At 54.2% G+C, this 27,090-nt stretch overlaps 2 protein-coding genes across 3 annotated transcripts in view; both read left to right on the top strand.

The window, feature by feature from the left end:
• Window positions 1-9,731, top strand: part of LOC116953936 (1-phosphatidylinositol 4,5-bisphosphate phosphodiesterase beta-4-like) — an 80,299-nt gene extending 70,568 nt beyond the window's left edge. Inside the window, exons 37-38 of the mRNA XM_032974264.2 lie at window positions 5,475-5,561; window positions 6,236-9,731. Of these exons, the coding sequence (XP_032830155.1) occupies window positions 5,475-5,561; window positions 6,236-6,304 (156 nt within the window). The 3' untranslated portion in view covers window positions 6,305-9,731. The remainder of the gene's footprint in view (window positions 1-5,474; window positions 5,562-6,235) is intronic.
• A 7,483-nt stretch (window positions 9,732-17,214) lies between these two features.
• LOC116953950 (insulin-induced gene 1 protein-like) lies at window positions 17,215-26,594 on the top strand. Of its 2 annotated transcripts, none has more exons than XM_032974287.2 (6): window positions 17,215-17,376; window positions 20,653-20,835; window positions 21,134-21,258; window positions 22,101-22,267; window positions 23,745-23,844; window positions 24,973-26,594. In XM_032974287.2, the coding sequence occupies exons 2-6, from the start codon at window positions 20,664-20,666 to the stop codon at window positions 25,012-25,014; spliced, it is 606 nt and encodes a 201-aa protein (XP_032830178.1). In that variant the 5' UTR covers window positions 17,215-17,376; window positions 20,653-20,663; the 3' UTR covers window positions 25,015-26,594. The 2 variants fall into 2 exon arrangements, with proteins under 2 accessions (XP_032830178.1, XP_075908013.1); XM_076051898.1 differs by lacking the exon at window positions 17,215-17,376 and adding an exon at window positions 19,430-19,602.
• Window positions 26,595-27,090: the final 496 nt, after the last annotated feature.

Here is a 27,090-nt window from a genome sequence, read left to right as displayed (position 1 = left end):
GTACGTGGTGTATGTGGTGGTGTTGGTGTACGTGGTGGTGTACGTGTTGGTGTACGTGGTTTTATTGGTGTACGTGGTGGTGTTGTTGTTAGTGTACGTGGTGGTGGTGGTGTTGGAGTAGTGGTGGTGTACGTGGTGATGTACGTGGTGTATGTGGTGGTGTTGGTGTATGTGGTGGTGTACGTGGTTGTGTCCGTGGTGGCATACGTGGTGGTGTACGTGTTGTTGTTGTTGTTGGTGTCTGTGGTGGTGTTGGTGTCCGTGGTGGTGTACGTGGTGGTGGTGGCGTACGTGGTGGTGTACGTGGTGGTGTTGGTGTATGTGGTGGTGGTGTACGTGTTGTGGTTGGTGTTGGTGTACGTGGTGGTGTATGTGATGGTGTTGGTGGTGGTGTCCGTGGTGGTGTTGGTGTACGCGGTGGTGTTGATGTAAGTGTTGGTGGTGTGGTTGGTGTTGGTGTACGTGTTGGTGTACGTGGTGGTGGTGGTGGTGTTGGTATACGTGGTGGTGGTGGTGTGGTTGGTGTTGGTGTACGTGGTGGTGTTGGTGGTGGTGGTGTTGGTGTACGTGGTGGTGGTGGTGTGGTTGGTGTTGGTGTCCGTGGTGGTGTTGGTGTACGTGGTGGTGTTGTTGTTGGTATACGTGGTGGTGGTGTTGGTGTAGTGGTGGTGTACGTGGTGTATGTGGTGGTGTTGGTGTACGTGGTGGTGTTGGTGTCCGTGGTGGTGTACGTGGTGGTGTTGGTGTATGTGGTGGTGTACGTGGTTGTGTCCGTGGTGGTATACGTGGTGGTGTACGTGTTGTTGTTGTTGTTGGTGTCTGTGGTGGTGTTGGTGTCCGTGGTGGTGTACGTGGTGGTGGTGGTGTACGTGGTGGTGTACGTGGTGGTGGTGGTGGTGTACGTGGTGGTGTTGGTGTACGTGGTGGTGGTGGAGTACGTGTTGTGGTTGGTGTTGGTGTACGTGGTGGTGTATGTGATGGTGTTGGTGGTGGTGTCCGTGGTGGTGTTGGTGTACGTGGGTGGTGGTGGTGGTGTTGGTGTACGTGGTGGTGTTGATGTACGTGTTGGTGTACGTGTTGGTGCACGTGGTTGTGTTGGTGCGCGTGGTTGTGTTGGTGCGCGTGGTTGTGTTGGTGCACGTGGTGGTGTTGGTGTACGTGGTGGTGTATGTGGTGGTGGTGGTGTATGTGGTGGTGTTGGTGTACGTGGTGGTGGTGTTGGTGTTGGTGCACGTGGTGGTGTACGTGGTGGTGTTGTTGGTGTACGTGATGGTGTACGTGGTGGTGTTGGTGTACATGGCGGTGTTGGTGTAGTGGTGGTGGTGTATGTGGTGGTGTTGGTGTACGTGGTGGTGTACGTGGTGGTGTTGGTGTACGTGGTGGTGTACGTGTTGTTGTTGGTGTATGTGGCAGTGGTGGTGTTGGTGTGTGGGGAGCCCACAGACACAGAGGTGGCTGCTCAAAATATGATTTGATAGGGACTGAAATATTTTTTAAAAGTTATTTTAATGAGTGCATGTGTTTGCACATTGTGCCCTTGTGTGTGTTTACATGCGCGCGTGTGTGTGTGTTTACAAGTATGCATGCTGCATTTTTTACGCGTGTCGCCAGTTCGTGTGTAATCATGCAGTGGGAAATGATAGTGGAGCGGTCGGCACGCTGCGGCTACAAAGCTGGCGGTCCGGGTTCGATTCCCGCTCACGACCAACACCAGTGACTATTATCTGAACCGGTCCCTGGACCTCCCCTTGTTTGACTCAGCCTCAAATGAGTACCTGGTGCGGCATTTAAAAATCACCAGAGGGGAGACAAAGGCGGCCGGGCGTGGTGCTGGCCACCCACCCCCCTCGTGTGCTGTGCCTGCCTTCACAGGTGCAACTCGCTAGCAGCACTTGCCCCTACAGTCTGTTAAGGCTATACGGGGGCATCTTTTGTCTTTGTAATCTTCTGTGTATGTTTGACCCTCAGTTCAGTCAATGAGATGGCGGGCAGGCCCAGGTGAAACCGAGTGGCCAGGAGTTGGAGCCATTCCCTGTTAAACTTGGGTGCGGCAGGGATGTCTTCTGGCCCCTATACTATTTTAAAAAAAATTTTGCCATCATGTAACTCGAGGGTATTTCCATCTGGTTACAGATGTAACGGTGCTATTGAGACGTACGGGGTGATCGTCATATCCCTAGTCGGTGCCTCCGGGGGGGGAGGGGGCTGGGGGATGTTTGGATCCCCCGCGCCCCTCCCAACGGGAGGGGGCTGAGGGGTGTACTGGGATCCCACAGAACCCCGCCCCTCGGTAGGGAATTAGATAAAAGACGGGGACTCGAGAGAGTTTGGCAGTATCAACAAGCCGAAGCCATAAGAACCAGTTGAAGATCGAAGTCCAGCTAGCTAGACCCTGGGACTCCTCTGACCCGCTGTCCTTGTAAGGGCCGGGCAGAGCAAGCCAGTGGTATGACCCCAGAGCCTCGGAGCCCGACGTCTTTGTAAGGGCCGGGTCCGTGTGGCTGGTGGTCGGGACCTGTGCCTTGGCTAGGCCAGGTCAGCTAGCCTCCCTTAGAAGAGGGCCGAGGTATAGCTGGGGAGCAGGCGAAGTTTAGCTGGGGAATACCTCCCTTGAGAGCAGCGGGTGGAGAGGCCGTTACCTCTTCGGGTGTGAAGCTGTAACGGGGGTTAAGAGTTAATAAACGGTGTCGCCTCTACATCAACGTCTCCGAGTCCCAGCAAGTCGCTACACAGATACAATGGGAAACTGATCAATGGCCAGGTGGGTTCAGGGAGGATGGCTCCAATTTGGTCAAACATTTTAGTATGCTGATGACTTGGTAATGCTGCTAGCCCTGAGGAGTTGGAGGCTCTACCGCTAGACCTGGGGTATCCTACGAAGAGGTTATGGGGCCTTTCCATCAAGCCCCACCAAACACATCCACCTGCTTGCGTATTTTACGTCATAAAATACACCGCCCTTTTGAGTCCTCGTGAGTGATGGGGCAATTGTGGAGAGAGTGGAGGAGTCCCCATATCCGGGCAGAGCACTTATCACTAGTTTCGGTTTGATATAGCAAAAGTGTCGCTCCGAATCAATCAAGTGGCATTATCCTTTCACAAGCTGCATAGCACCATGTGGAAGCTACCTGGCCCGTCGCTCCACACGAAGCTCCGGGTCATCTCGTCCGCAGTTCTTATGCCCTCCCTTTCCTATGCTGGTGTAGTGACGCCGACACACGTTCTTGCTTGCTATAAGCCTTTATTTTGGACACCACACTAATTCTAGGCCCAGGCTGCGGTTTCTTGATGCTTGAACTTCGTCTCCTCTCCAAGCCGTTCCTTCCCCTCATGCTCTCCCCCTTTTATATCCCTCGAGGCGCCCTTCCTCGAAGGTTCGCTCACACCCACATCCCTCAGCCAATCCTCGTCCTCCTTCCCCCCTCGCGGTCATCAACCGTCACCTCTGACAGGCCACCCTCATTTTCCCGCCTTTTACCTTCGAATTTTCCTTCTAGTCAGTTCAATTTTCTGACCATAACCAATCTTATTTGAGGCCTCCCTGCAGCAATTGGAGGCTCCTAACGCACTTCCTTACTGTCCGGCTGCGTAGTACGCACCCCGTCGGGCAAGCGATCGGTTGTTTCGGTCTTTACACCCCTGAAACGTGGATGACTTTTAATTCATTATTATTTTGCTTATTGATTCAGGAAATCCACACCGAGTTCAAAATGGGACACTGGTGAGACAAGGCCCTAAAGAAGGCTGCATCTGTCTCTGGTGTAGGCCAATTTCAGGTTCAAAGACAATGCATACATTGTCAGAGCATGTTTGTGTGCATGTGCACCGCAAGTACTTGTGGTTATAATAATAGGGGTTTTCCCCCTTTTTTTCTTCCTGGCAACAAAACTGAAACCTTTTTACAAGGATTCATGTCTGCATTAACCACAATACTTGCAGTCAAAATGCAAAGAAAAAACATACGATGATAATATATGCATTGTCCTTGAAGCTGATTGGTCCACACCAAGGGACGGCTTTCTTTTGAGCCTCGACCAGATGACGCCAACAGGCGTGGTGTGGACCAATCAGTTTCAAGGACAATGCATATATTATCATAGTATGTTTTTGGTTTGCATTTTGACTGCAGGTATTGTGGTTAATGCAGACATGAATCCTTGTAAAAAGGTTTCAGTTTTGTTGCCAGGAAAAATAGGGGAAAAACCCTATTATTATATTTTGGTACTGGCAAAGGAGGTCTAATGATATACGTGTGGTTAATGCAGACTCGATTCCTTGCAAAAGCTTTTCTATTTGGTGTTTGAACATCATAACACCTGCTGTCTTATTGCCAGAGAGGGTAAAACCTATTCTACATTTTTTAAACTTTGATGCTGGCAAAAAGGTCCCATTTCTGAGCATGTTTGTTTGCATGTTCACCGCAAGTACGTGTGGTTAACGCAGACTTGATTCCATGCAAAAGTTTTCTATTTGTTGTTTGAACATCTTAATACCCGCTGTTTCATTGCCAGAAAGGGTGAAACCTATTCTTATTTTTTCACGTGGGCCCGTAATTGGATTTCTCTTTTTTAGTTTAAAGATGTTCTTAGCAAAATATACGGGCTTTCCTACAAGCGGGAGGAAACCGGAGCAACCAGAGAAAATCAGCATGCATGAGGGGGCGACACTCTAACCCCCGTACAGATGGAAACAGATGGCGATAAGCCCACTTGCTGCCCTGCCACCACCATCCGGCTAAAGAAACATCTGCGTCAAATTGGCCTGCCTAATATCCATCCTGGGTTCAACCAGGTTGGATTGTGTGAGGAGCTCACAGATCCTTGATAGATCTGGACACAGTCCCATCGGTGAGCTCCTCAAACAGGGGAGGCTGCTTTGTAGCTCGCATGCCCAGCCACTGCACATCCGAGCAGCTTCTGTTTGGCAGAATAGAGGGGGCTAAATGGACGCAGCATGGGCTAGGGAAGAGATGGAGGATGTGGAGCTGATTGAACTTTACGATGATCTATACCAGCGGTGTCAAGAGCGGCCTCTGTGGAGGGGACTTGTGAAGGATGCTCATGAGCATTCGGAGGCAGTGCTCACAACAATGAGTGGAGTGCCGGGAGGCTAAAATGCACAAAGTAGGCATAGTAGGAAACACATGTGGTGCATCTGCAAGTCATCTCAGTCAATCCATGACACCTGGTTCTGTCACGTGACCTCCTGCCAGCGAGCCTTTGGCAGTTGACGTGGCCTCAAGGCGCACCTAGCTTGGCACAAGCGCCGTGATGACGTCACCACCACTTATTGGGGAATGGCGGTTATATGTACGTTTGGTGTTGGCTACACTATTCCTTTTGGCAGCCTTCATAGGTGCTCGCAAACAGCCCTTTCCACCATAGGCTATGAAGGTTAACACTAGGGGTGATCCATAGCGTGCATGTGTCTAAATGCGAGTGTCCGTGTGTGCGCACAACGCTCCTTGTTTTTAGCTGGCGATGAGACAGAGCAAGGAGGTGGAGCAGTTGAGGAAGAGCCAGCTGGAGCAGATGGAGGCCCTGGACAGGGACAAGGAGCAGGTGGGGGGTCGTCGTGATGTGGACGGCACGTGTCCTGGGCTGTGCTTCATGCGTGGGGTCACTTGGCTCTTCAGCGCGATGGCTCACGCCCACAGGCGCGACTCGAAGAAGCGGCGGCCTTGATGAACTGCGTGCATGTGTGAAGTGTGCGTGTGTGTCAATGTGTGTAAGTTTATGTATGGGGAGCGGTGGTCCAACGGTTAGCGAGCTGCACTACGAACCCGGCTACAACTACTCAGTTAATCTGTCAGTTGGGTGCACGGTTAACTGGGTAGTTGGGTGGCTGGGTAGATGGGTAACAGAGTAGCGAGGTGCACGGTTAACTGGGTAGTTGGGTGGCTGGGTAGATGGGTAACTGAGTAGCGAGGTACACGGTTAACTGGGTAGTTGGGTGGCTGGGTAGATGGGTATCTGAGTAGCGCGGTGCATGGTTAACTGGGTAGTTTGGTGGCTGGGTAGATAGGTAACTGAGTAGTTTTGTGGTTCTCTTTAAATCAGTGTACATTCGTAAATATGCGTGTAAATCCATGTGTGTGTTTCGTTTAAACCTGTGTGCGTGTATAAACGTGTGTGTGCTTAAAGCTGTGTATGTTTAGAAATCCGGTGTTTGTGTATATAAAGCGAAGTTGTCTAACTTGTATCTGACACAAGCCCTGCTGCTGCTGCTGCTACAGGCGCAGGAGATGCGGCAGATGTACCGACTGGAAACCCAGATGGGCCAGCGACCGGCCACCGTGGTGTGACGAGCAGGGACCTCGGGTCTCCACGGGACACGTGCGCGGGAGACGCAGGGAGACGAACGCACGCATCTCTCAAACTCATTGCCCTCGACCAGCAGAGACGACAATAACACACACCCCACTACAAAGAGAAAGATTCCCCCCCCCCATATAGCCTTAACAGACTGTTGGGGCGAGTGCTGTGATCGCAACATACACACACACACTATTGCCCAGCGAGAAAATACCCAAATAAACAAAATATAATGTAACAAATAAAAATGTAGTAGAGACAACAACTCATGCACATTCACCTGACCTCACCGCTACACGCACACACACACACACGCACTCACGACTAACGCACACAGCCATCACTCAGCCAGCGTAAGTGAGACAACCCACACTGAAACACTGTGCCCTTATTTAAATGCTATTTTTATTTAAATGCTATTTTTATTTAAATGCTATTTTTATTTAAATGCTATTTTTAGCTACAGCAGCTGAGTTTATATCTCTTTAGACCTAACGTGAGCCGCACTTCACAGCAGGGTTGGAGACCTGGCCGAGGGGACTTCAATCACTCGTGTGCCCCCCCCCCCCCCTGCACAGAGTTCGTCCACTCTCCCACCCGGCGGATCCGTGCACGGATCTTATTTTATTTTTTGCTGGTGCGACACCTAGTTCATGCGTCCCATCCCAGATGCCACCAGTCACCGCTTGTCCATAGGCCTCTGCAATCACTCCTGGCTATGGGCATGGAAATTCGACTTTTTTGAGAGAGGCTAGAGGGTGTGCCACGCACCGTTGTGCCCCCACCGCCCCCGCCTCAATAAAGCAACCTTCCCTGGCCACGATGGACACTTTCTCTTGCCCTGCCAGCTTCCAAGACCTACCCTGTGGTCGTTTTTTTTTAGATGAGACCATTGAGCCGAGAAGTTCTTTATCGATGCCGTGGGGGGTGGCGGTGGGAGGGGGGGCATCTGCCGTGCGACAAGCCCCGTTCCATGTTGGCACGACGGGATGACGACGGTTGACAATCTCGTGCCACAGCCTCTCTCTCCGCTTGGCCGTTTCACGAATGTGGCGGACGCGGCTGCCCCCTGCGTCAGAGCACCACCCACGCGTCCCTTGGACAGTAAATGCGAATGGAGCGCTTGGGGTGCTTTTGGTTGAGTGGCAATTTGAGGTCGGCGATGAGAAGCCATGCCCTCCGTGCACTGTGCCACTGCGCATACCAAGGCCTTTTTACCGTGGGAGTCGCAGCTCCCGTCTAAGGCGCCGCGCTTGCCCAGGGCGAGCGCACGTGTCGGGACATGCGTGGCTGGCCCCTGGCAGGCGACGCTAGCTGTGGCACCACCCGAGTTGCCTGCTTGTGTAGAACTAAAGAAGCTCCGACAGTCGTTCATCTGTCCTGTATAATAGCGTACCGATCGAGATGTGTGTACTATATTTACGTGGCAAAGGTTATACCTATATAGACTATATTATTCCGCCGCAATAACCAACGTAATGAAGTCGTGTGGGTGTGTGCCCATCGCGTCTGTGGGGAGGCGAGCTTCGGGGGTGGCACGGCGGATGGACAACTCGGCTTCTGAGTGGTCGCCGGTTGCATAAAATACCTCGAGTGGTACTTTTGCCGTAGTTTTGCCGTGTGAATCGGGGGTGCCGACTAAAGGACGCTTGCGGAATGTTATGCGATCGGCCGCAGGTCACGCCCATGACCCTTCGACCCGCCCCTCGCGGCTCACCGTCACAGGTGTGCGGCCTCGTTCGCGCGGACCTGGAAGACACGGTTTGCGGCCAATTTTCAGAATGAAAAGTGGAAGCTGCCATGGATCAGCAGCGCCGGACTTGCGATCCGGGTCGCACGGTTCGAGTCGATCTCCCGCAGCCTCCGGGCCCAATACAACAGCGGAAACGAGTTTGCCGCAATCCGTTGATCGGCAGGCGGCGTGTGGGGTTTGGGTAAAACTTGCGGGTACTTTCCTTCCTCTTCCAAGACGCCCTGGCCAGCGTGGAAGTCGGCTCCAGAGGGGCTGTCTAGAACCCCCTCTAGCGGGGGGGGGGGGGGGGGGGGGCGATGAGGCCCTCCTGCCAGCGGTGGCACGAGCGAGCAAAGTGCAGCTGCACCTTTACCCCTTTTTGCAAGTGGATTAAAACAGACCCGTTAGGAGAGAGCCGTGGGAGAGCCATGGGAGAGAGTCGTTGGGAGAGAGCCGTTGGGAGTGAGCCGTGGGAGAGAGCCGTGGGAGAGAGCCGTGGGAGAGAGCCGTGGGAGAGAGCCATTGGGAGAGAGCCATTGGGAGAGAGCCGTGGGAGAGAGCCGTTGGGATAGAGTCGTTGGGAGAGAGCCGTGGGAGAGAGCCGTTGAGATAGAGTCGTTGGGAGAGAGCCGTGGGAGAGAGCCGTGGGAGAGAGCCGTGGGAGAGAGTCGTGGGAGAGAGCCGTGGGAGAGAGCCGTGGGAGAGAGCGTTGGGAGAGAGCGTTGGGAGAGAGCCGTGGGAGAGTGCGTTGGGAGAGAGCCGTGGGAGAGAGCGTTGGGAGAGAGCCGTGGGAGAGAGCATTGGGAGAGAGCCGTTGGGAAAGAGCCGTTGGGAGAGAGCGTTGGCAGAGAGCCGTGGGAGAGAGCCGTGGGAGACAGCCGTGGGAGAGAGCCGTGGGAGAGAGCGTTAGGAGCGAGCCGTGGGAGAGAGCATTGGGAGAGAGCCGTTGGGAAAGAGCCGTTGGGAGAGAGCGTTGGGAGAGAGCCGTGGGAGAGAGCGTTGGGAGAGAGCGTTGGGAGAGAGCGTTGGGAGAGAGCCGTGGGAGAGAGCCGTTAAGAGCGAGGCGTGGGAGAGGGTGCCGTTGGGAGAGAGCCGTGGGAGAGAGCCGTGGGAGAGAGCATTGGGAGAGAGCCGTGGTAATAGAGCCGTGGGAGAGAGCTGTTGCGAGCCAGTCGTGCTCACCCTGGAGGAGGCTTCCCCTTCACTGGCCCAGCGCCGACGCTGGGGGCTTCCAGGCTCGCTTGGCTTCCCAGTGATGCAGGGCGACCGGCGATCACTTTGGCCGAAGCGTAGAAGCAACGGCGTCTCTCGCAAACTCGCGCAAAATGATTTGTAGGTGTACGTCTTATCTCCAATGCAGTAACCTGTGGGATGTGGATCGGTTAGAGCCTTTTTTCTTTTTAAAATTCCAATAGTTTTATGATATACTCCATGAAGTAGACCGTGTATTTTGTTATTTAAGACTGACAATCCGAACCCGTTAGGCACCCTCGAGTAAAGTATATATATTTGAATACACGCGTTGCACTGTACCATATATCGTGAATGCAATGAGCGCCCGCTTAAACCCTTGTAACCAATTATTTGCCAAATGCATGTCCCCAGTGACGTTCGTAGACGATAGTCCGAGTTGATCAACGTTTTGGCCATGAACTATGAAGTAAACCAGATCCTTAAAAAAAAAAACGAAAGACCTGGCGTGGATTTTTTTTTGTTATATTTCTCCTGTGACACCGCAGGATTTTTTTTCTCACGGGGCAAGTGACCCGACCAGTTTGGACATCCGCGTTCTCAGGTCTTGAGGAGTGGGGGCGGTGGATGGGTGGCGCAGTGGTTAGCGCAACCGTGCCAACTGACCTGGGTTTCATTTTGAGGCTGTGCCTGCTCACGTCCGTGCCAAATTGTGTAAACTGGCACCAGCTCGTCACCGACCGACACCGATCGGGAGCGGTGAAGTATGGTCAAAAGAACCCCCGTAGCCCACAGTCGTGCGGGGAGGCCCTTTGTCCAGCACTGGATTGCTAAAGAGGGCTGTGGAAACTCGAAGAGACAAACCGGTAGAGTGTGTACCGTGCCAGCACGTGGTTATACAGAAACTGTGCATACAGACGTACACAGTTGTTGCTGAGCAGTGAAAATAGGAGCGGTGGCAGCAGCTGCCTGCCCTGCCACTCGGCGTGCGTGTGCGGAGTTAACCAAGAAGGAATCCAGAAGCACGTCTTTGTTTTTGAGATTTTTTTTTTAAACGGTGACCTTCGGTAAACCTCACCCCCATGGCCTCAGCGCTGACACACGACCCTCAACACTAACACACTGCCTTCAACACTGACACACGGCCCTCAACACTGACACACCGCCTTCAACACTGACACACCGCCTTCAACACTGACACACGACCCTCAACACTGACACACGACCCTCAACACTGACACACTGCCTTCAACACTGACACACGGCCCTCAACACTGACACACGACCTTCAACACTGACACACCGCCCTCAACACTGACACACCGCCTTCAACACTGACACACCGCCTTCAACACTGACACACGACCCTCAACACTGACACACCGCCCTCAACACTGACACACCGCCTTCAACACTGACACACGACCCTCAACACTGACACACTGCCCTCAACACTGACACACTGCCCTCAACACTGACACACGACCCTCAACACTGACACACGACCCTCAACACTGACACACGACCCTCAACACTGACACACCGCCTCAACACTGACACACCGCCTTCAACACTGACACACGACCCTCAACACTGACACACTGCCCTCAACACTGACACACGACCCTCAACACTGACACACGACCCTCAACACTGACACACCGCCTCAACACTGACACACGACCCTCAACACTGACACACTGCCCTCAACACTGACACACGATCCTCAACACTGACACACCGCCCTCAACACTGACACACCGTCTGAACACTGACACACGACCCTCAACACTGACACAGGACCCTCAACACTGACACACTGCCCTCAACACTGACACACTGCCCTCAACACTGACACACGACCCTCAACACTGACACACGACCCTCAACACTGACACACCGCCTTCAACACTGACACACGACCCTCAACACTGACACACCGCCCTCAATACTGACACACCGCCTCAACACTGACACACTGCCCTCAACACTGACACACTGCCCTCAACACTGACACACGACCCTCAACACTGACACACGACCCTCAACACTGACACACCGCCCTCAATATTGACACACCGCCCTCAACACTGACACACGACCTTCAACACTGACACACCGCCTTCAACATTGACACACCGCCCTCAACACTGACACACGACCCTCAACACTGACACACCGCCTCAACACTGACACACCGCCTTCAACACTGACACACGACCCTCAACACTGACACACGACCCTCAACACTGACACACCGCCTCAACACTGACACACCGCCTTCAACACTGACACACGACCCTCAACACTGACACACGACCCTCAACACTGACACACGACCCTCAACACTAACACACGACCCTCAACACTGACACACCGCCCTCAACACTGACACACGACCCTCAACACTGACACACCGCCTCAACACTGACACACCGCCTTCAACACTGACACACGACCCTCAACACTGACACACTGCCCTCAACACTGACACACGATCCTCAACACTGACACACCGCCCTCAACACTGACACACCGTCTCAACACTGACACACTGCCCTCAACACTGACACATTGCCCTCAATACCGACACACGACCCTCAACACTGACACACTGCCCTCAACACTGACACACTGCCCTCAACACTGACACACTGCCCTCAACACTGACACACCGCCTTCAACACTGACACTGTTTTTAGTTTTATTTTACCACGTAAGGCTCACCACTGAGCTGTATAGCTCGTTTTCAGAAGCGACCTGGCCATCACAAATGATGACTTGGGCTTTTCATGATCGTGTGGAAGTTTACCATAGCCAAATACTTCACCCGCGTGGTGATGTTGATTCTAAATGTGGAGGTGAAAAAACCCGTGAGGGCCCCGGGGAAAGATCCACGCGGCCACCGGAAGAGACGCACAGACTCCAAATCTACAGCAGCAGGCGTCAGGGTCAGGATCGAACCCACGACCTCCTGCATACCAGGCGAGGTAGTTAACATCTCATAGCCATCGTGATGAGAGAGAGAGACAGACTCCAAATATACAGCAGCAGGCGTCAGGGTCAGGATCGAACCCACGACCTCCTGCATAGCAGGCGAGGTAGTTAACATCTCCTAGCCACCGTGATGATGAAAGAGAGAGAGAGAGAGAGACGCAGACTCCAAATATACAGCAGCAGGCGTCAGGGTCAGGATCGAACCCACGACCTCCTGCACACCAGGCGAGGTAGTTAACATCTCCTAGCCACCATGATGATGATAGAGAGAGAGACGCAGACTTCAAATCTACAGCCGCAGGTGTCAGGGTCAGGATTGAACCCATGACCTCCTGCATACCAGACGAGGTAGTTAACATCTCTTAGCCACCGTGATGATGAGAGAGAGAGACGCGGACTCCAAATAAACAGCAGGCGTCAGGGTCAGGATCGAACCCACGACCTCCTGCATACCAGGCGAGGTAGTTAACATCTCCTAGCCACCGTGATGATGAGAGAGAGAGGCACGCAAACTCCAAATATACAGCAGCAGCAGGCGTCAGGGTCAGGATCAAACCCACGACCTCCTGTATACCAGGCGAGGTAGTTAACATCTCCTAGCCACTGTGATGATGAGAGAGAGAGAGACACGGAGACTCAAAATATACGGATGTCAGCGTCGGGATCGACCCCACGACCTCCTGCATACCGGGCGAGGTAGTTAACATCTCATAGCCACCGCGGCACCCTAAAGCTTTGTATGACCCTCGTGAAAGAGTCTTCAGAGACGGCGATGATCTCCGGGGTAGGTAAACTACGCGTCGTGCTACAGCACAGCTCTAGGAATGTACCCCGCCGGCCCGCCCACTCAAGTCCCGATCTCCCGTTCTGGCATCACGATGCTCGTCGGCTTCCTCCTCCTCGTCGAATCACCTCAAGCCCCCAGATCGGGACGGACACCGCTGTGCGACTATAGGAGGGGAGCGACACAGGCGCCAAGAATACGTGAAATAAAATTTAAACCGACTCGTTAGGGGCCGTCCATAAATGACGTCACGCACCTGGGGGGAGAGGGGTTAGACATTTGTGACGTCACATAAAAATGCAACTTAAAATAAATATAGACAACACGTTCTACTTAATTAAATAGACTTTTCAATAAATGTTCTCTCCTACAACATCAGAGTGCAGCGGCACATTAAATACGCACTACAATGACAATAGTTTTAACGCGATTTGAAGCATGTTTGGCGGGGGGGGGGGCAGAGCTTTGTGACGTCATATTTGAGGGGGGTCTAACTTTTTGTGACGCCGTGTGACGATGGGGGGGGGGGTCAAAAATCGCGTGACGTCATTTATGGACGGCCCCTTAGAGACCAGTTGGGCGGCTCGTGGCATTTACACTTCGGTGGGGCTGTTGTGAGTGCCCTGCGAAAATATGGTTTTCGAATTAACAAAAACCTCGTCATGTGATTGGCCTTCCCGCGAGAGTGATATAAATGTCTTCTCTACCAATGGTAGGCATTTATAAACAATACGAAACAATTCAAGATTTAATACTAGATTTAAAGCTTTCGTGACTGCAAGGATCCATACTCTTTGGTTCTATTCGGTAAAGTCACGTAAAACAAAAAAAAAAACAAAAAAAATTCACGACGTTTCGTCCACAACACAAGTGGCCTTCATCAGGTGAAGGGACCAGACTGTCTAGAGGACAGCGCTGGAGTGAACACAGCCAAGCTCAGACCGCGACCTTTAAGCTGTGTGAGAGGAAGCAGAGCGCTTTGACAAAGGAATTAGCAAAAGGAATTAGCAAAAATTAAATGCTAATTTTTATGCTAAGTTCGCCATTTAAATGATATTTTTTATGCTAATTCCTTTGTCAAGGCGCTCTGCTTCCTCTCACACAGCTTAAAGGTCGCGGTCTGAGCTTGGCTGTGTTCACTCCAGCGCTGTCCTCTAGACAGTCTGGTCCCTTCAATACGAAACAAAACAACGGCTGTCCCCATGATCCTCAAGTCCACACTACACGACCCCACTGACACTGCCAAAAAGCGATGACCTGCTACATTTGCACGGTGCAACCTCGCGTCGAGACGTCGTCTCTCATCACAGCCACGGGCGCCTTCTTCACTGCCCTGAATGGGTCTCAAACGGCGTGGCTGCAATGCTGGAAGCTGCTCATCGCAATGAATGATGGGAAATCTGTCACGCGGACGCCTTCACACGCGTCCCAAGGACCTCCCCGAGGCAGCGGTCTCTAATACGAACAACTTAAAATGTTACCTCCATTGGGCAATTAACGTTGAAAGAATCGTGATATTTTAAACGTTTGAAACGCAACAAAACAATTTATAGAAAGGTTTTTTTTAATTAGAAAAATAATTTCTAACCTCCGACGCCACAACGCCCCCCGTGGACGAAGCGCACCTCGTTCGAGACGCCAAATGTCATCGCATCTCCCTCTCCCTCCCTCCCTCCACCTCGAACGCCATTTCTCCTCAAAGAGGCGCCGGTGTAAACCGTCGCCCAACCCGCATCGGAACCCTCATCAACAGGCCGCGGTGCGTATACCCCCCTCCATGAATGGAAAATGAAAGCCACGAAGCCACGCGGGTTGCTTGCGATTGTGGGCCACGCAAATCCAAACCGTGGACCGCGTAAGTCAAAAACCCACAGAATAGACGCGCAGCGGACACAATGCAGGCACCACGGAGATAGAATGAGATGCATTGAGCGATACAAGACTCATTACAGCAGCCCAATCGTGGCCACGCACATCCAAACCGTGGACCGCGTAAGTTAAACCCCACAGAGAGACCACACAGCTGTCAACCCAAACGATTTACCCGTTATTATTTTACAGGGAAATTGAGTTTTCAGGTCCATACGACGTACAGCTGTTTCAAAAAGGCAAACCATTTTTTCTATTTGTTCGTGTTTCTCCCTTGGGGTGGGACTTCGTAGGATGAACGATGAGATTTGTAAGGGGCACGGGGTGACCAATACGGTCTGAATTGGTCTGTAATAAGGTAGGGCACTGGTAAGGGGTTGAGAAGTATACACAGCGGATACACACAGACCCGTCAGATCCTCCGGTATTGGCCTTTTAGTTGTCCCAAAGGCCAGGACCAAAACCGACGGAGAAGCAGCTTTTAGTGTATAGGGTCCTCGCCTGTGAAGCAGCTTGCCAGGGGATCTGAGGGCTTCAGAATCATTAAGTACTTTAAAAATACATCTAAGAACTTACTTTGTGAAACTCTCTTTTAATTATGATTTTCTTAATGTGTTATTTTCATTATGTCCTTGTGGGAAATTTGTTACGTGATTTTATTTTGCCTACAATTTCACTTTTATTGCTCATGCCTTTAAAGCACTATGGTATTGCATTTTTCTGCACGAATAGTGCTGTAGAAATAAAGTTTGACTGATTGATAGAATGAGATCCATTGAACGATACGAGCCGCAATGCGATAGCACAATTGTGGCAATGTGGTAAACCCATGCATGGGGAGTTTGTGATCCCTTCAGTGGAGGAGGAACAGCGCAGCAAAACGACACGAACTCTCTCTGCACTGAAGCCTGCTCGTGGTGGCTTAGCAGACAGACCTCTCGACATTGGCTATTCAGCTCCTGAACATATTTTTTTGCCATCATAGGCAAGGATAGACAGTCAAACGGCTATGGCGTGTGTGTGTGTCGGGATATCGCCTCTGTCGGGGAGGCTCGTGAAGGACGCTGCGACTGGGCAAGTTGGAAGCAGTCGTCACAACTAACGACAACGGAGGGCAAAGGGACGACGCTCACAACAACAAGCGGAGCGTCGGGCGACTAAAACGCAGTAAGTTGGCACAGTAAGGAGGTTACAGCTGGTGCATCTGCCATTCGTTTCAGTCAGCCCATGGGCATCTGCTGGATCTGTCCCCGTGACCTCCTGCACCGAGCCTGGCACAGCAGTCAACCCATGGCACCTGGGTCTGTCCCGTGACCTCCTCCTGCACCGAGCCTGGCACAGCAGTCAACCCATCGCACCTGGGTCTGTTCCGTGACCTCCTCCTCCTGCACCAAGCCTGGCACAGCAGTTAACCCATGGCACCACCTGGGTCTGTCTCGGGACCTCCACCTGCACCAAGCCTGGCACAGCAGTCACCCCGTGGTATCTGGGTCTGTCCCGTGACCTCCTCCTCCTGCACCAAGCCTGGCACAGCAGTTAACCCATGGCACCACCTGGGTCTGTCCCGCGACCTCCTCCTCCTGCACCAAGCCTGGCACAGCAGTCAACTCATGGTGTCTGGGTCTGTCCCGTGACCTCCTCCTCCTGCACCAAGCCTGGCACAGCATTCAACCCATGGTGTCTGGGTCTGTCCCGTGACCTCTTGCCAGCAGCGAGCCTTCGACACCGAACGTGGCCTCAAAGTGCACCTAGCCCGGCACAGGCTCTGTGGGTGACGTCACCGCCACTGAGTGGCGAATGGCGGGTATTGGTATTGCTATAGGCGGCGGTAATGTCCAATCGATAAGCCATTTTGTCGAGCTATCAGTTGTGGCCAGGTCGGGTGGGGCATGGTTTAGTGTTGTATTTGTGTGTTTGGGTGATTTGTTTAACTATCTTGTACTTTGCACTCCGATCGTATTTTTGTAACTGTGTTTGTTGTTGGAACGTTCTTCGCCCGTACCCGTATGATGGATATCTGTGACAAAAGAGCTTTATGTCTCATCGGATTTCTGCTGCAGTATCAATAACATTTTACCGAAAGAATCAAAGAGTATGGACTCCTGACAGTCACGAAAACTTCAAATCAACATTGATTCTGATCCTGGGTGGCTGGGATTTACTCGGCCCGCCCCCCCCCACCGTTCGCCCCGCCCATTACTCCGCCCGCCCCGCCCATTACTCCGCCCCCCCTCTCCCCGCCCCGCCCTCACCCCGCGAGCCGGGGTCACCACGAGGCGGCCGCCAGGGGTGATCAGCTGATCGGCTGGGCTCATGCGACGTCACGGTCAGGCCCTCAGCTCGGCGGGCTCCCATTGGCCCACGCCGCCTCACCAGATAGCGCGCGCTCGCCTCCCGGAAGTTGCGCGCGCGCGGTAAAAGGCAACGCGGCACGTGACCCCCCCCGCCGCCGCAAAGAATCTCGGCCACAACAACGGCAAGTCGACGAGGTGAGTGAACGTGTGGTGATGTGTGTGTGTGTGCTGGTGTGTACACGTGTGTGTGTGTGCTGGTGTGTACACGTGTGGTGATGTGTGTGTGTGCTGGTGTGTACACGTGTGGTGATGTGTGCTGGTGTGTACACGTGTGGTGGTGTGTGTACACGTGTGGTGATGTGTGTGTGTGCTGGTGTGTACACGTGTGTGTGCTGGTGTGTACACGTGTGGTGATGTGTGTGTGTGCTGGTGTGTACACGTGTGGTGATGTGTGTACACGTGTGGTGGTGTGCGTGTGCTGGTGTGTACACGTGTGGTGATGTGTGTACACGTGTGGTGGTGTGTGTGTGTGCTGGTGTGTACACGTGTGGTGATGTGTGTGTGTGCTGGTGTGTACACGTGTGTGTGTGTGCTGGTGTGTACACGTGTGGTGATGTGTGTGTGTACACGTGTGATGATGTGTGTGTGTGTGTACACGTGTGATGATGTGTGCTGGTGTGTACACGTGTGGTGGTGTGTGTGCTGGTGTGTACACGTGTGATGATGTGTGTGTGTGCTGGTCTGTACACGTGTGGTGATGTGTGTGTGTGTGTGCTGGTGTGTACACGTGTGTGTGCTGGTGTGTACACGTGTGGTGATGTGTGTGTGCTGGTGTGTACACGTGTGTGTGTGCTGGTGTGTACACGTGTGGTGATGTGTGTGTGTGTGCACGTGTGGTGATGTGTGTGTGTGTACACGTGTGATGATGTGTGTGTGTGTGCTGGTGTGTACACGTGTGTGTGTGCTGGTGTGTACACGTGTGGTGATGTGTGTGTGTACACGTGTGGTGATGTGTGTGTGTGCTGGTGTGTACACGTGTGGTGATGTGTGTGTGCTGGTGTGTACACGTGTGGTGATGTGTGTACACGTGTGGTGATGTGTGTGTGTGCTGGTGTGTACACGTGTGGTGATGTGTGTGCTGGTGTGTACACGTGTGTGTGTGTGCTGGTGTGTACACGTGTGGTGATGTGTGTGTGTGTGTACACGTGTGGTGATGTGTGTGTGTGTACACGTGTGGTGATGTGTGTGTGTGTGTACACGTGTGGTGATGTGTGTGTGTGTGGTGATGTGTGCGCTGGTGTGTACACGTGTGGTGATGTGTGTGTGTGCTGGTGTGTACGCGTGTGGTGATGTGTGTATGCTGGTGTGTACGCGTGTGGTGATGTGTGTGTGCTGGTGTGTACGCGTGTGGTGATGTGTGTGTGCTGGTGTGTACGCGTGTGGTGGTGTGTGTGTGTGTACGCGTGTGGTGATGTGTGTGTGTGTACACGTGTGGTGATGTGTGTGTGTGTACACGTGTGGTGATGTGTGTGTGTGCTGGTGTGTACACGTGTGGTGATGTGTGTGTGTGTGCTGGTGTGTACACGTGTGGTGATGTGTGTGTGTGTGCTGGTGTGTACGCGTGTGGTGATGTGTGTGTGTGTACACGTGTGGTGATGTGTGTGTGTGTACACGTGTGGTGATGTGTGTGTGTGTACACGTGTGGTGATGTGTGTGTGTGTACACGTGTGGTGATGTGTGTGTGTGTACACGTGTGGTGATGTGTGTGTGTGTGTACACGTGTGGTGATGTGTGTGTGCTGGTGTGTACACGTGTGGTGATGTGTGTGCGCTGGTGTGTGTGTACACGTGTGGTGATGTGTGTGTGTACACGTGTGGTGATGTGTGTGTGTGTACACGTGTGGTGATGTGTGTGTGTGGTGATGTGTGTGCTCGTGTGTACACGTATGGTGATGTGTGTGTGCTGGTGTGTACACGTGTGGTGATGTGTGTGTGCTGGTGTGTACACGTGTGGTGATGTGTGTGCTGGTGTGTACACGTGTGGTGATGTGTGTGTGTGTACACGTGTGGTGATGTGTGTGTGTGTACACGTGTGGTGATGTGTGTGTGCTGGTGTGTACACGTGTGGTGATGTGTGTGCGCTGGTGTGTGTGTACACGGTTGTGTGTGCGCTGGTGTGTGTGTGCACGTGTATGCTGGTGTGTGTGCACGTGTATGCTGGTGTGTGTGTACACATGTGTGTGTGCGTGCTGGTGTGTGTACACGTGTGTGTGCTGGCGTGTGGTAGCGGTTAGCGCGCTGCGACTGAGCCTCAAATAATTAACTGGTGCGGTGTGTAGTAAACTTCGCCACGAGGGAGACAAAGGCGGACGAGCGTGGTGCTGGCCACCCACCCCCTCGTGTACCGCTCCGGCCTTCATAGGTGCTCGCTAACAGCACTTGCCCCTACAGTCTGTTAAGGCTATACGGGGGACCTTTGTCTTTTTGCGTGTTGTTGTGGCCTCAAAGTGCACCTAGCCTGGCACAAGCGCCGTGGTGACGTCCCCGCCACTTAGTGGCGAATGGCGGTTGTTGTTGTTGTTGTTGTTTTTGTTGTTGTTGTGTATGGGTTAGCGCGGGCAACCCGAGTTCGATTCCCGCTCACGGCCATCATCAGTGGCGGTTGTCTGAACCGGCCCTGGGCCTCCCCTAGGTTGACTCGGCCTCAAATAAGTACCTGGTGCGGCGTTTAAACATCGCCCCAACAGTGTGTGACAGGCTACACGGGTTATTTTTTGTCTCTTTGTTAAGCACCGTGCTATATAGGCCGGGTTCCGTGTTTTCACATTTGTCAAGTCTGTAACGTGGCACGACTAGCTGGTGAACTTTACACGGCGGTGAGCGAGTGCTTTGTACGGTGACGGTGTAAGTGACGTGTGTGGGGAGCGGTAGCGTCGTGGTTAGCACGCGCTCTGCTATGAATCTAGCAACGCACCTTCTTTTCCTGCTCACGGCTAACATTTGGGGCCTCCACTAGGTCGGCTCCGCCTTAAATACACCGCCCCCTCGAGAGCCCTGTTGACCTGAATAAGTGCTCGCCAACAGCATCTGCCCCAGCAGTGCGTGCGACTATACGGGGTTATCTTTGTCTTGCGTGTATTTGTGTGTTCATATGGAGTTTAAATATAGGTGTGTATTTGTCTTGATGGGTTCGTGTTGGTGGTGGTCTTGCAGATAGCTGTGCAGTGGTGGCCTTGGTGATGTTGATGATTGTGATGGTGATGATGGTGATGGTAGTGATGTTCCAAACAGCTGAGCGACGATGGGGGGCGGCGGTTTGCATGGCGATTGTGGTTGTGGAGATGATGGTAGCAGCTGAGCAATGATGGACCAGCTTTAGATGGTGCTTGTCACGGTAGTCGTGGTGGTGATGGTGGTTGTTGATGACGACGACGATGATGGTGGTGGTCGACCAATGGTGGTGATGTTGCAGAAAGCCAAGCGATGATGCTGATGGGACCGGCTGTACGGGGAGCTGTCCGCCGGGCGGTAGTGCTGTTCGTGGTGGGAGCGACGCTCGCGCTGCTCATGGAGCTGCTCCTGCAGCCCCCGGCGTCGCGCCCTGGCCTCCTCTCGGCCGGCTGGTGGGTGCCGCCCGTGTGCGGCACGGCCGCCGGTACGTACCCCACGCGAGCGCCCGGCGGTGCGGCCCACGCGGTGACTTGCGCGTGTAACGCCTGTGCTCGGCGTGTCTGTGCTCGCGTGTGTGTGCGTGTGTGCGTGTGCGCGTGTGTGTGTGTGTGCGCGTGTGTGCGTGTGTGCGTGTGTGCGCGTGTGCGCTTGTGCGTGCGCGTATGTGCGTGTGCGCGTGTGTGCGTGTGTGCGTGTGTGCGTGTGTGTGCGTGTGTGCGTGTGTGCGTGTGTGTGCGTGTGCCGCGTTCTTGACCTAGGCGCGTGCCGTGTGCTCCCCGCAGCGGTGATCGGGCTGCTGTACCCATGCTTGGACAGCTGCCTGGGAGAACCTCACAAGCTGGAGCGCGAGTGGGCGAGCGTGCTGCGCTGCGTGGCCGTGTTTGTGGGCATCAACCACGCCAGTGCCGTATCCTCCTCGCTTGATTCCTACTGCGGTGTGTAGTCGCTCGTCTCAAGGGAGCCTTGCCGTGCTGTGGCATCGACGTCGCGTCCCCTGATCGAAGCATCTGTTCAGCTCTCTCGCAGAGCAGTGCATCTCCTCCACGCTCGAGAAGGGTCCGCTGACGCGAATATCACAGAGGGCACCTGAGAGATCTCTCCCGTTGACCTATGGGTCCACACAGTCACGGGCAACATTTTCCCATCCGTTCTGCGCGCGAGAGCGTTGTTTGTCGCATTGGCAAACAAACACGCAATTCTTCTTTGGTTCTTTCGGTAAAGTCACGTAGAATGAGAATAAAATAATAAAATAAAACAATAAAATTATCACGACGTTTCGGCCACAACACAAGTGGCCTTCTTCAGGTGAAAGGAACAAACCTGTCGGTACGACAGAGCTGAAGAAGGCCACTTGTGTTGTGGCCGAAACGTCGTGAGAATTTTATTGTTTTATTTTATTATTTTATTCTCATTCTACGTGACTTTACCGAAAGAACCAAAGAAGATGAATCCTTGCAGTCACGAAAGCTTTAAATCGAAATACGTAATTCTTCGAGCTGGAAATTGGCTCTATAGTCATTGGTGACCCAGCTGAGACCATGAACTCGTGACACATCAAGAACACACTTCAATCACTGCGGTCGGATGGCCTGAAACCCGAATTTGAACCCGCGAACTAACATGGTGCCATCTCGGCGCTCGGACCTCCGAGCCAACCGGTCAGCAGGCCTCCTCACGCCGGGTTAGTTTTGCGGGTCGGTTCGTTCTCTGGAGAGGGCCCCGTTTGTCCCCCCTTGACCCTCGTCGCAGAAGCTGGAATTTGCCAACCCGACGCAGCTGTCCCTGACGCTGGCCGCGCTCTCCCTGGGGTTGTGGTGGACATTCGACCGCTCGCGGGGAGGCCTCGGTCTGGGCCTCGTCTGCGCCTGCGCCGCCACCCTCCTCACGCAGCTGCTGCTGCGCTGCGGCCTCGCGCAGTAAGAGACGGCGCCATCGGCGCACGCCGAGACCGCGACGGCGCGCGGCGGCGGCGGATGCGGCGGATGCGGCGGCTCGCGCGCAATCGAAGCGTCGCGCAGGGCGCGGTGGCGGCGATGGCGCGACGGTGCACAGGCATTGCACGCACTCTGCGGCGGCTCTGAAAGCGGCGCTCGCAGCAGGCCGTGGACGCACACCCACAACAGAGCGCACCCGCGACAGCACGCACAGCTTGTTCATCGGCAGCGTTGAGTCGGTGAGGTGCCGAGAGGTCGAGTCGGTCCGTGGTGCCGAGAGAGAGGTCGAGTTAGTTCGTGATGCCGTGAGGTCGAGTTAGTCCGTGGTGCCGAGAGAGAGGTCGAGTTAGTCCGTGGTGCCGTGAGGTCGAGTTAGTCCGTGGTGCCGAGAGGTCGAGTTAGTCCGTGGTGCCGTGAGGTCGAGTTAGTCCGTGGTGCCTAGAGGTCGAGTTAGTCCGTGGTGCCGAGAGGTCGAGTTAGTCCGTGGTGCCGAGAGAGAGGTCGAGTTAGTCCGTGGTGCCTAGAGGTCGAGTTAGTCCGTGATGCCGAGAGGTCGAGTTAGTCCGTGATGCCGAGAGGTCGAGTTAGTCCGTGGTGCCTAGAGGTCGAGTTAGTCCGTGGTGCCGAGAGAGAGGTCGAGTTAGTCCGTGGTGCCGAGAGAGAGGTCGAGTTAGTCCGTGGTGCCGAGAGAGAGGTCGAGTTAGTCCGTGGTGCCTAGAGAGAGGTCGAGTTAGTCCGTGGTGCCGAGAGAGAGGTCGAGTTAGTCCGTGGTGCCGAGAGAGAGGTCGAGTTAGTCCGTGGTGCCTAGAGAGAGGTCGAGTTAGTCCTTGGTGCCGAGAGAGAGGTCGAGTTAGTCCGTGGTGCCGAGAGAGAGGTCGAGTTAGTCCGTGGTGCCGAGAGGTCGAGTTAGTCCGTGGTGCCGAGAGGTCGAGTTAGTCCGTGGTGCCGAGAGGTCGAGTTAGTCCGTGGTGCCTAGAGGTCGAGTTAGTCCGTGGTGCCGTGAGGTCGAGTTAGTCCGTGGTGCCTAGAGAGAGGTCGAGTTAGTCCGTGGTGCCGAGAGGTCGAGTTAGTCCGTGGTGCCTAGAGGTCGAGTTAGTCCGTGGTGCCTAGAGAGAGGTCGAGTTAGTCCGTGGTGCCGAGAGGTCGAGTTAGTCCGTGGTGCCGAGAGGTCGAGTTAGTCCGTGGTGCCGAGAGAGAGGTCGAGTTAGTCCGTGGTGCCGAGAGGTCGAGTTAGTCCGTGGTGCCGAGAGAGAGGTCGAGTCACTCCGTGGTGTTGAGAGGTCTAGTCCGTGATGCTGAGAGGTCGAGTTAGTCCGTGGTGCCGAGAGGTCGAGTTAGTCCGTGGTGCCGAGAGAGGTCGAGTTAGTCCGTGGTGCCGAGAGAGAGGCCGAGTTAGTCCGTGGTGCCGTGAGGTCGACTCACCGTGATGGTCTCTGTCTCCCGCCCCCTCCGCGTGCAGGTTCTCTGCAGACGACCTGCTGTCTGTGAGGTCATGGCTGCCATGCATTTTCTTCGCGGGAGGGGTCACGGTGGGGAGCATTGGGCGGCAGCTCGCCATGGTAAGCTGCTGTGTGCGTGCGTGGCGTGCCCAGGGTACTCTGGTGTGTGTGGTGTGGTCGTAATACATTGATTTGTGCGCGTGATATACCCGCAGGACATTGGCATGTATGCGTGGTGTATCTGTCGTACGTTGGTGTGTGTGCATGGTAAATTGTTGTGTTTGTGGTGTGCCCGTAGTACATTGGTGTGTGGTGAGCCTGTGGTATGTTGGTTGTGTGCGTTGTGTATTTGTTGTACGTTGGTATGTGTGCGTGGTCAACCCCACGTTGTACATTGGTGTGTGTTTGTGGTGTACCCGTGGTACGTTGATATGTTTGCGCGCGTGGCATATTGGTGTGTATGTGGTCTGATCATTCCCATCACAGGAATGCTTACGTCATCGTTCCGCAGCTTGTGTTCTGTTGTCGCACACACTGTGACCAACAGTAACCATAGCACAGCCAATCTCTCAACCTTTCCTGGAAGCCAAGCGGGTTTGAGCCTCCATAGTGCCTAGACAGGTGACCACCACCACCACCACGCACAAACAGGTTAAGGCGTCAACGAGGCAATGCACACAGCAGAATGCGTCGTTGTACTGTAATTCTATGCTCCCACTTCCATACACGCTCCCTACCCTTAACCCTCGCTGACCGTCGGTCTAAACACCGCCACGGGCCACATGGCACGTGGCGGTGGGGCAGGAGTGGGAGGCCCTCATCCAGCATTGGATACACACGAAAGGGGCGTCACATGTGAAGCGTGCGTCTGGAGCGAGTCCTTGTACCGCGTGCGACCCGGATCCTTTCCCGTGCGTGTGCTGGTGGTGGTACGGGGGGGCTCGTGGTCGTGTTGTAGTGGTTACACTACGAACCCGGCGACCCGGCTTCGATTCCCGCTCACGGCCAACAACTCCCGTGACGATTATCCGAACCGGTCCTGGGCCTCCCCTGGGTCGACTCGGCCTCAAACGAGTACCTGATGCGGTGTGTGCACTAAACATCGCGACGAGGGAGACCGGGCCGTTGTGCTGGCCACCCACCCTCTCGTGTGCCGCGGCGGCCTGTCATCGGTGCTCGCTCGCAGCACTTGCTCCGACAGTCTGTTAAGGCTCCACGGGGGATCTTTGTCTTTGTCTTTGACACCAGTGCGAGGGCGAGGCCAAGCCGGATCATCTGCACGCCGACTGAGCGACGGGACCGCTAAGGAGCTCACGGCTCCACGTGAGGGGTGGGGGGGGGGGGATCACCACCCCTCGCCCTGTCGCTATCGTCATCGTCGTCGTCGTCGTCACGGCGACCGCGGCCTCTGCCAAAATCGCGACGCTGCGCTCGGCTGTTGCGCCACGTCGCTCGAAGCGAATTTCTCTCGGCGTGGGGTGCCGCGTCGTTAGCGCCGCCCCCGTACGTACACAAACACACCGTCCGGTGCTTGCGTGATAGCGCAGCACCCAGGTGGGGGTGGGAGGAGGGGGGCAAACGGGGCAGGTTCCACTCCCCCCGCCCCCCGTGACACGAGTGTACCGGTGTGTACGTAGCACGCACGCGTGGCAGGGGGGGGGGGGCGGTGGCACAGTGGTGAACTCGATCCTTAAACGAGCACCTGGTGCGGAACGTACCACAGAAGGCAGCCGGGCATGGTGCCGGCCGCACTCCGCCCAACCTCGTGCGCCACGCCAGCCTGTAGAGGTGCTCGCAAACAGGACTTAACCCCCCCCGCCCCCCGCCCTCGTCTTTAAAGGCGACGGCGATCTTTTTTTTTCCTTCGTGTACAATGTATAATTGACGTGTGTATATATATATGTGTTGCAGTGTTTGTGACTTGCCGCGTGTATGTGTGCATGCATCGCGTATATACGCGAGTGCTCGAGGAAAACAATTTCCCCCCCCCCCCTTGATGTGATGACACTACAGACACGTTGGGCGAACCCTCCCCCGGCATCGTCACGCCAAGACCGCATGTCGCCACAGCGTTCTTGTGCACTATTTCTCCCCCGTCGGACATGAGGCTACCATGATCCCTCTCGCTCTCGCCATCTTTACCTTTCCTTGGCCGCATGTTGTGCCTCTCCCCATGACCAAGCTCGTCGGTGACCTCACGAGCCACAGGTCCCTTGATTGCACGAGGTCCTGCTGCTCCCGTCAATTTCCGTGTACGTCCTTGCCAGTCGCAACCACCGTGCTCATACATTATCACCCCCCACCCCCCACCCCTCTACTACATCCTTCCATGTCGTCCGCCTCTTAAAGCCAGTGGCATCTCCAGAGCCCTCAGTCCACGGTGCTGTGCCCCAACCAAAGTCTACCGCCCCCTGCCCCACACGTTCCCAACACTATCCACCACCCATGGCTAAAGGCTCCGGACGTTTGTAGGGGGGGGGGGGGGATAATGCAGGTGGATGTGACTGGCAAAGAGGAACCCCAGACATTGCTGGAGAAAGGAAATGGGGGGAGACCTCTCCCTCCAGAGGCTATCCCAAACATCAATCTGACCCCCCTTCCGTCTGTCCCATCCCTAGCACACTCCACGAAATGTGAAGCTTTGCACGGCAGTAACACAGATTGCCAAAATATGAAGGTGTGCCAGCTGGACTTTTGGCCGTGTTACCTGCGTGTGATACCGTCCCTCCAATATATGCACTCCTCCCTCACTCCGCGCCAGTGTTTTAGACAGAATCGCGTTCTGTGGACGCTCCAGAGTCCTATTGTTACACTCGTGTTATTAAAAGTTTATTTTGATAAAAAATAAAAAGTTGCTCTTTTTTTTTTAAGGGTTGGTTTTCACTGATATTTTGGGCAGGTTAAGTTACGGTGTGTTTTTTTTCCTGCAGAAACAAATTGCTGTTTTGGACATTTGGGTGGAGGGGGAGCAAACGCTTTATGATATATACAACTGCGCCGAAGTTATAAGGAACTTGCTCAACGCATGCCTCTCACAGCCACCACTTCAACAGTGCGCACAGTGCACTCAACTCCCACACGTGAAGGTGGCAGCAAGTGGTAAACTCCTGGCAGTCGCCCATTTTTTATTACCAAATTCTCAAGTCTGGCCGAGTTGGTCTGCCTGGCCACAAATGACATCACAAATGACGGGTCTGTGCTCAACGTGGCTAAATTTAACATTTAAATATGGGGCCTGTGGGGGGAAAAGTTCTGCCCTCGACTATATTTAACCCAAGTCCACGGGGAGGGATACATGGTTATTCACTTCCATGGGCCCCCACAGGTTGCACGAAGTTCTGAATGCATTCGTGGTTGTGCGGGCAC

This window comes from Petromyzon marinus, chromosome 53 (genome assembly GCF_048934315.1).
Source record: "Petromyzon marinus isolate PM22_M1 ecotype Great Lakes invasive population chromosome 53, UKy_Petmar_22M1.pri1.0, whole genome shotgun sequence".
Classification (NCBI taxonomy): Eukaryota; Metazoa; Chordata; class Hyperoartia; order Petromyzontiformes; family Petromyzontidae; genus Petromyzon; species Petromyzon marinus.
The sequence above is the reverse complement of the archived record's forward strand: the minus strand, read 5'-3'. Positions and strand labels throughout refer to the sequence as shown.

Bases quoted from the DNA above. Each gene is read 5' to 3' on its own strand.
- LOC116953950 (XM_032974287.2), top strand. From the start codon at position 20,664: ATGATGCTGATGGGACCGGCTGTACGGGGAGCTGTCCGCCGGGCGGTA. The intron at 20,836-21,133 runs GTACGTACCCCA...TGCTCCCCGCAG, and splicing joins CGTGTGCGGCACGGCCGCCG to CGGTGATCGGGCTGCTGTAC. The intron at 23,845-24,972 runs GTAAGCTGCTGT...CTTTGACACCAG, and splicing joins TTGGGCGGCAGCTCGCCATG to TGCGAGGGCGAGGCCAAGCC.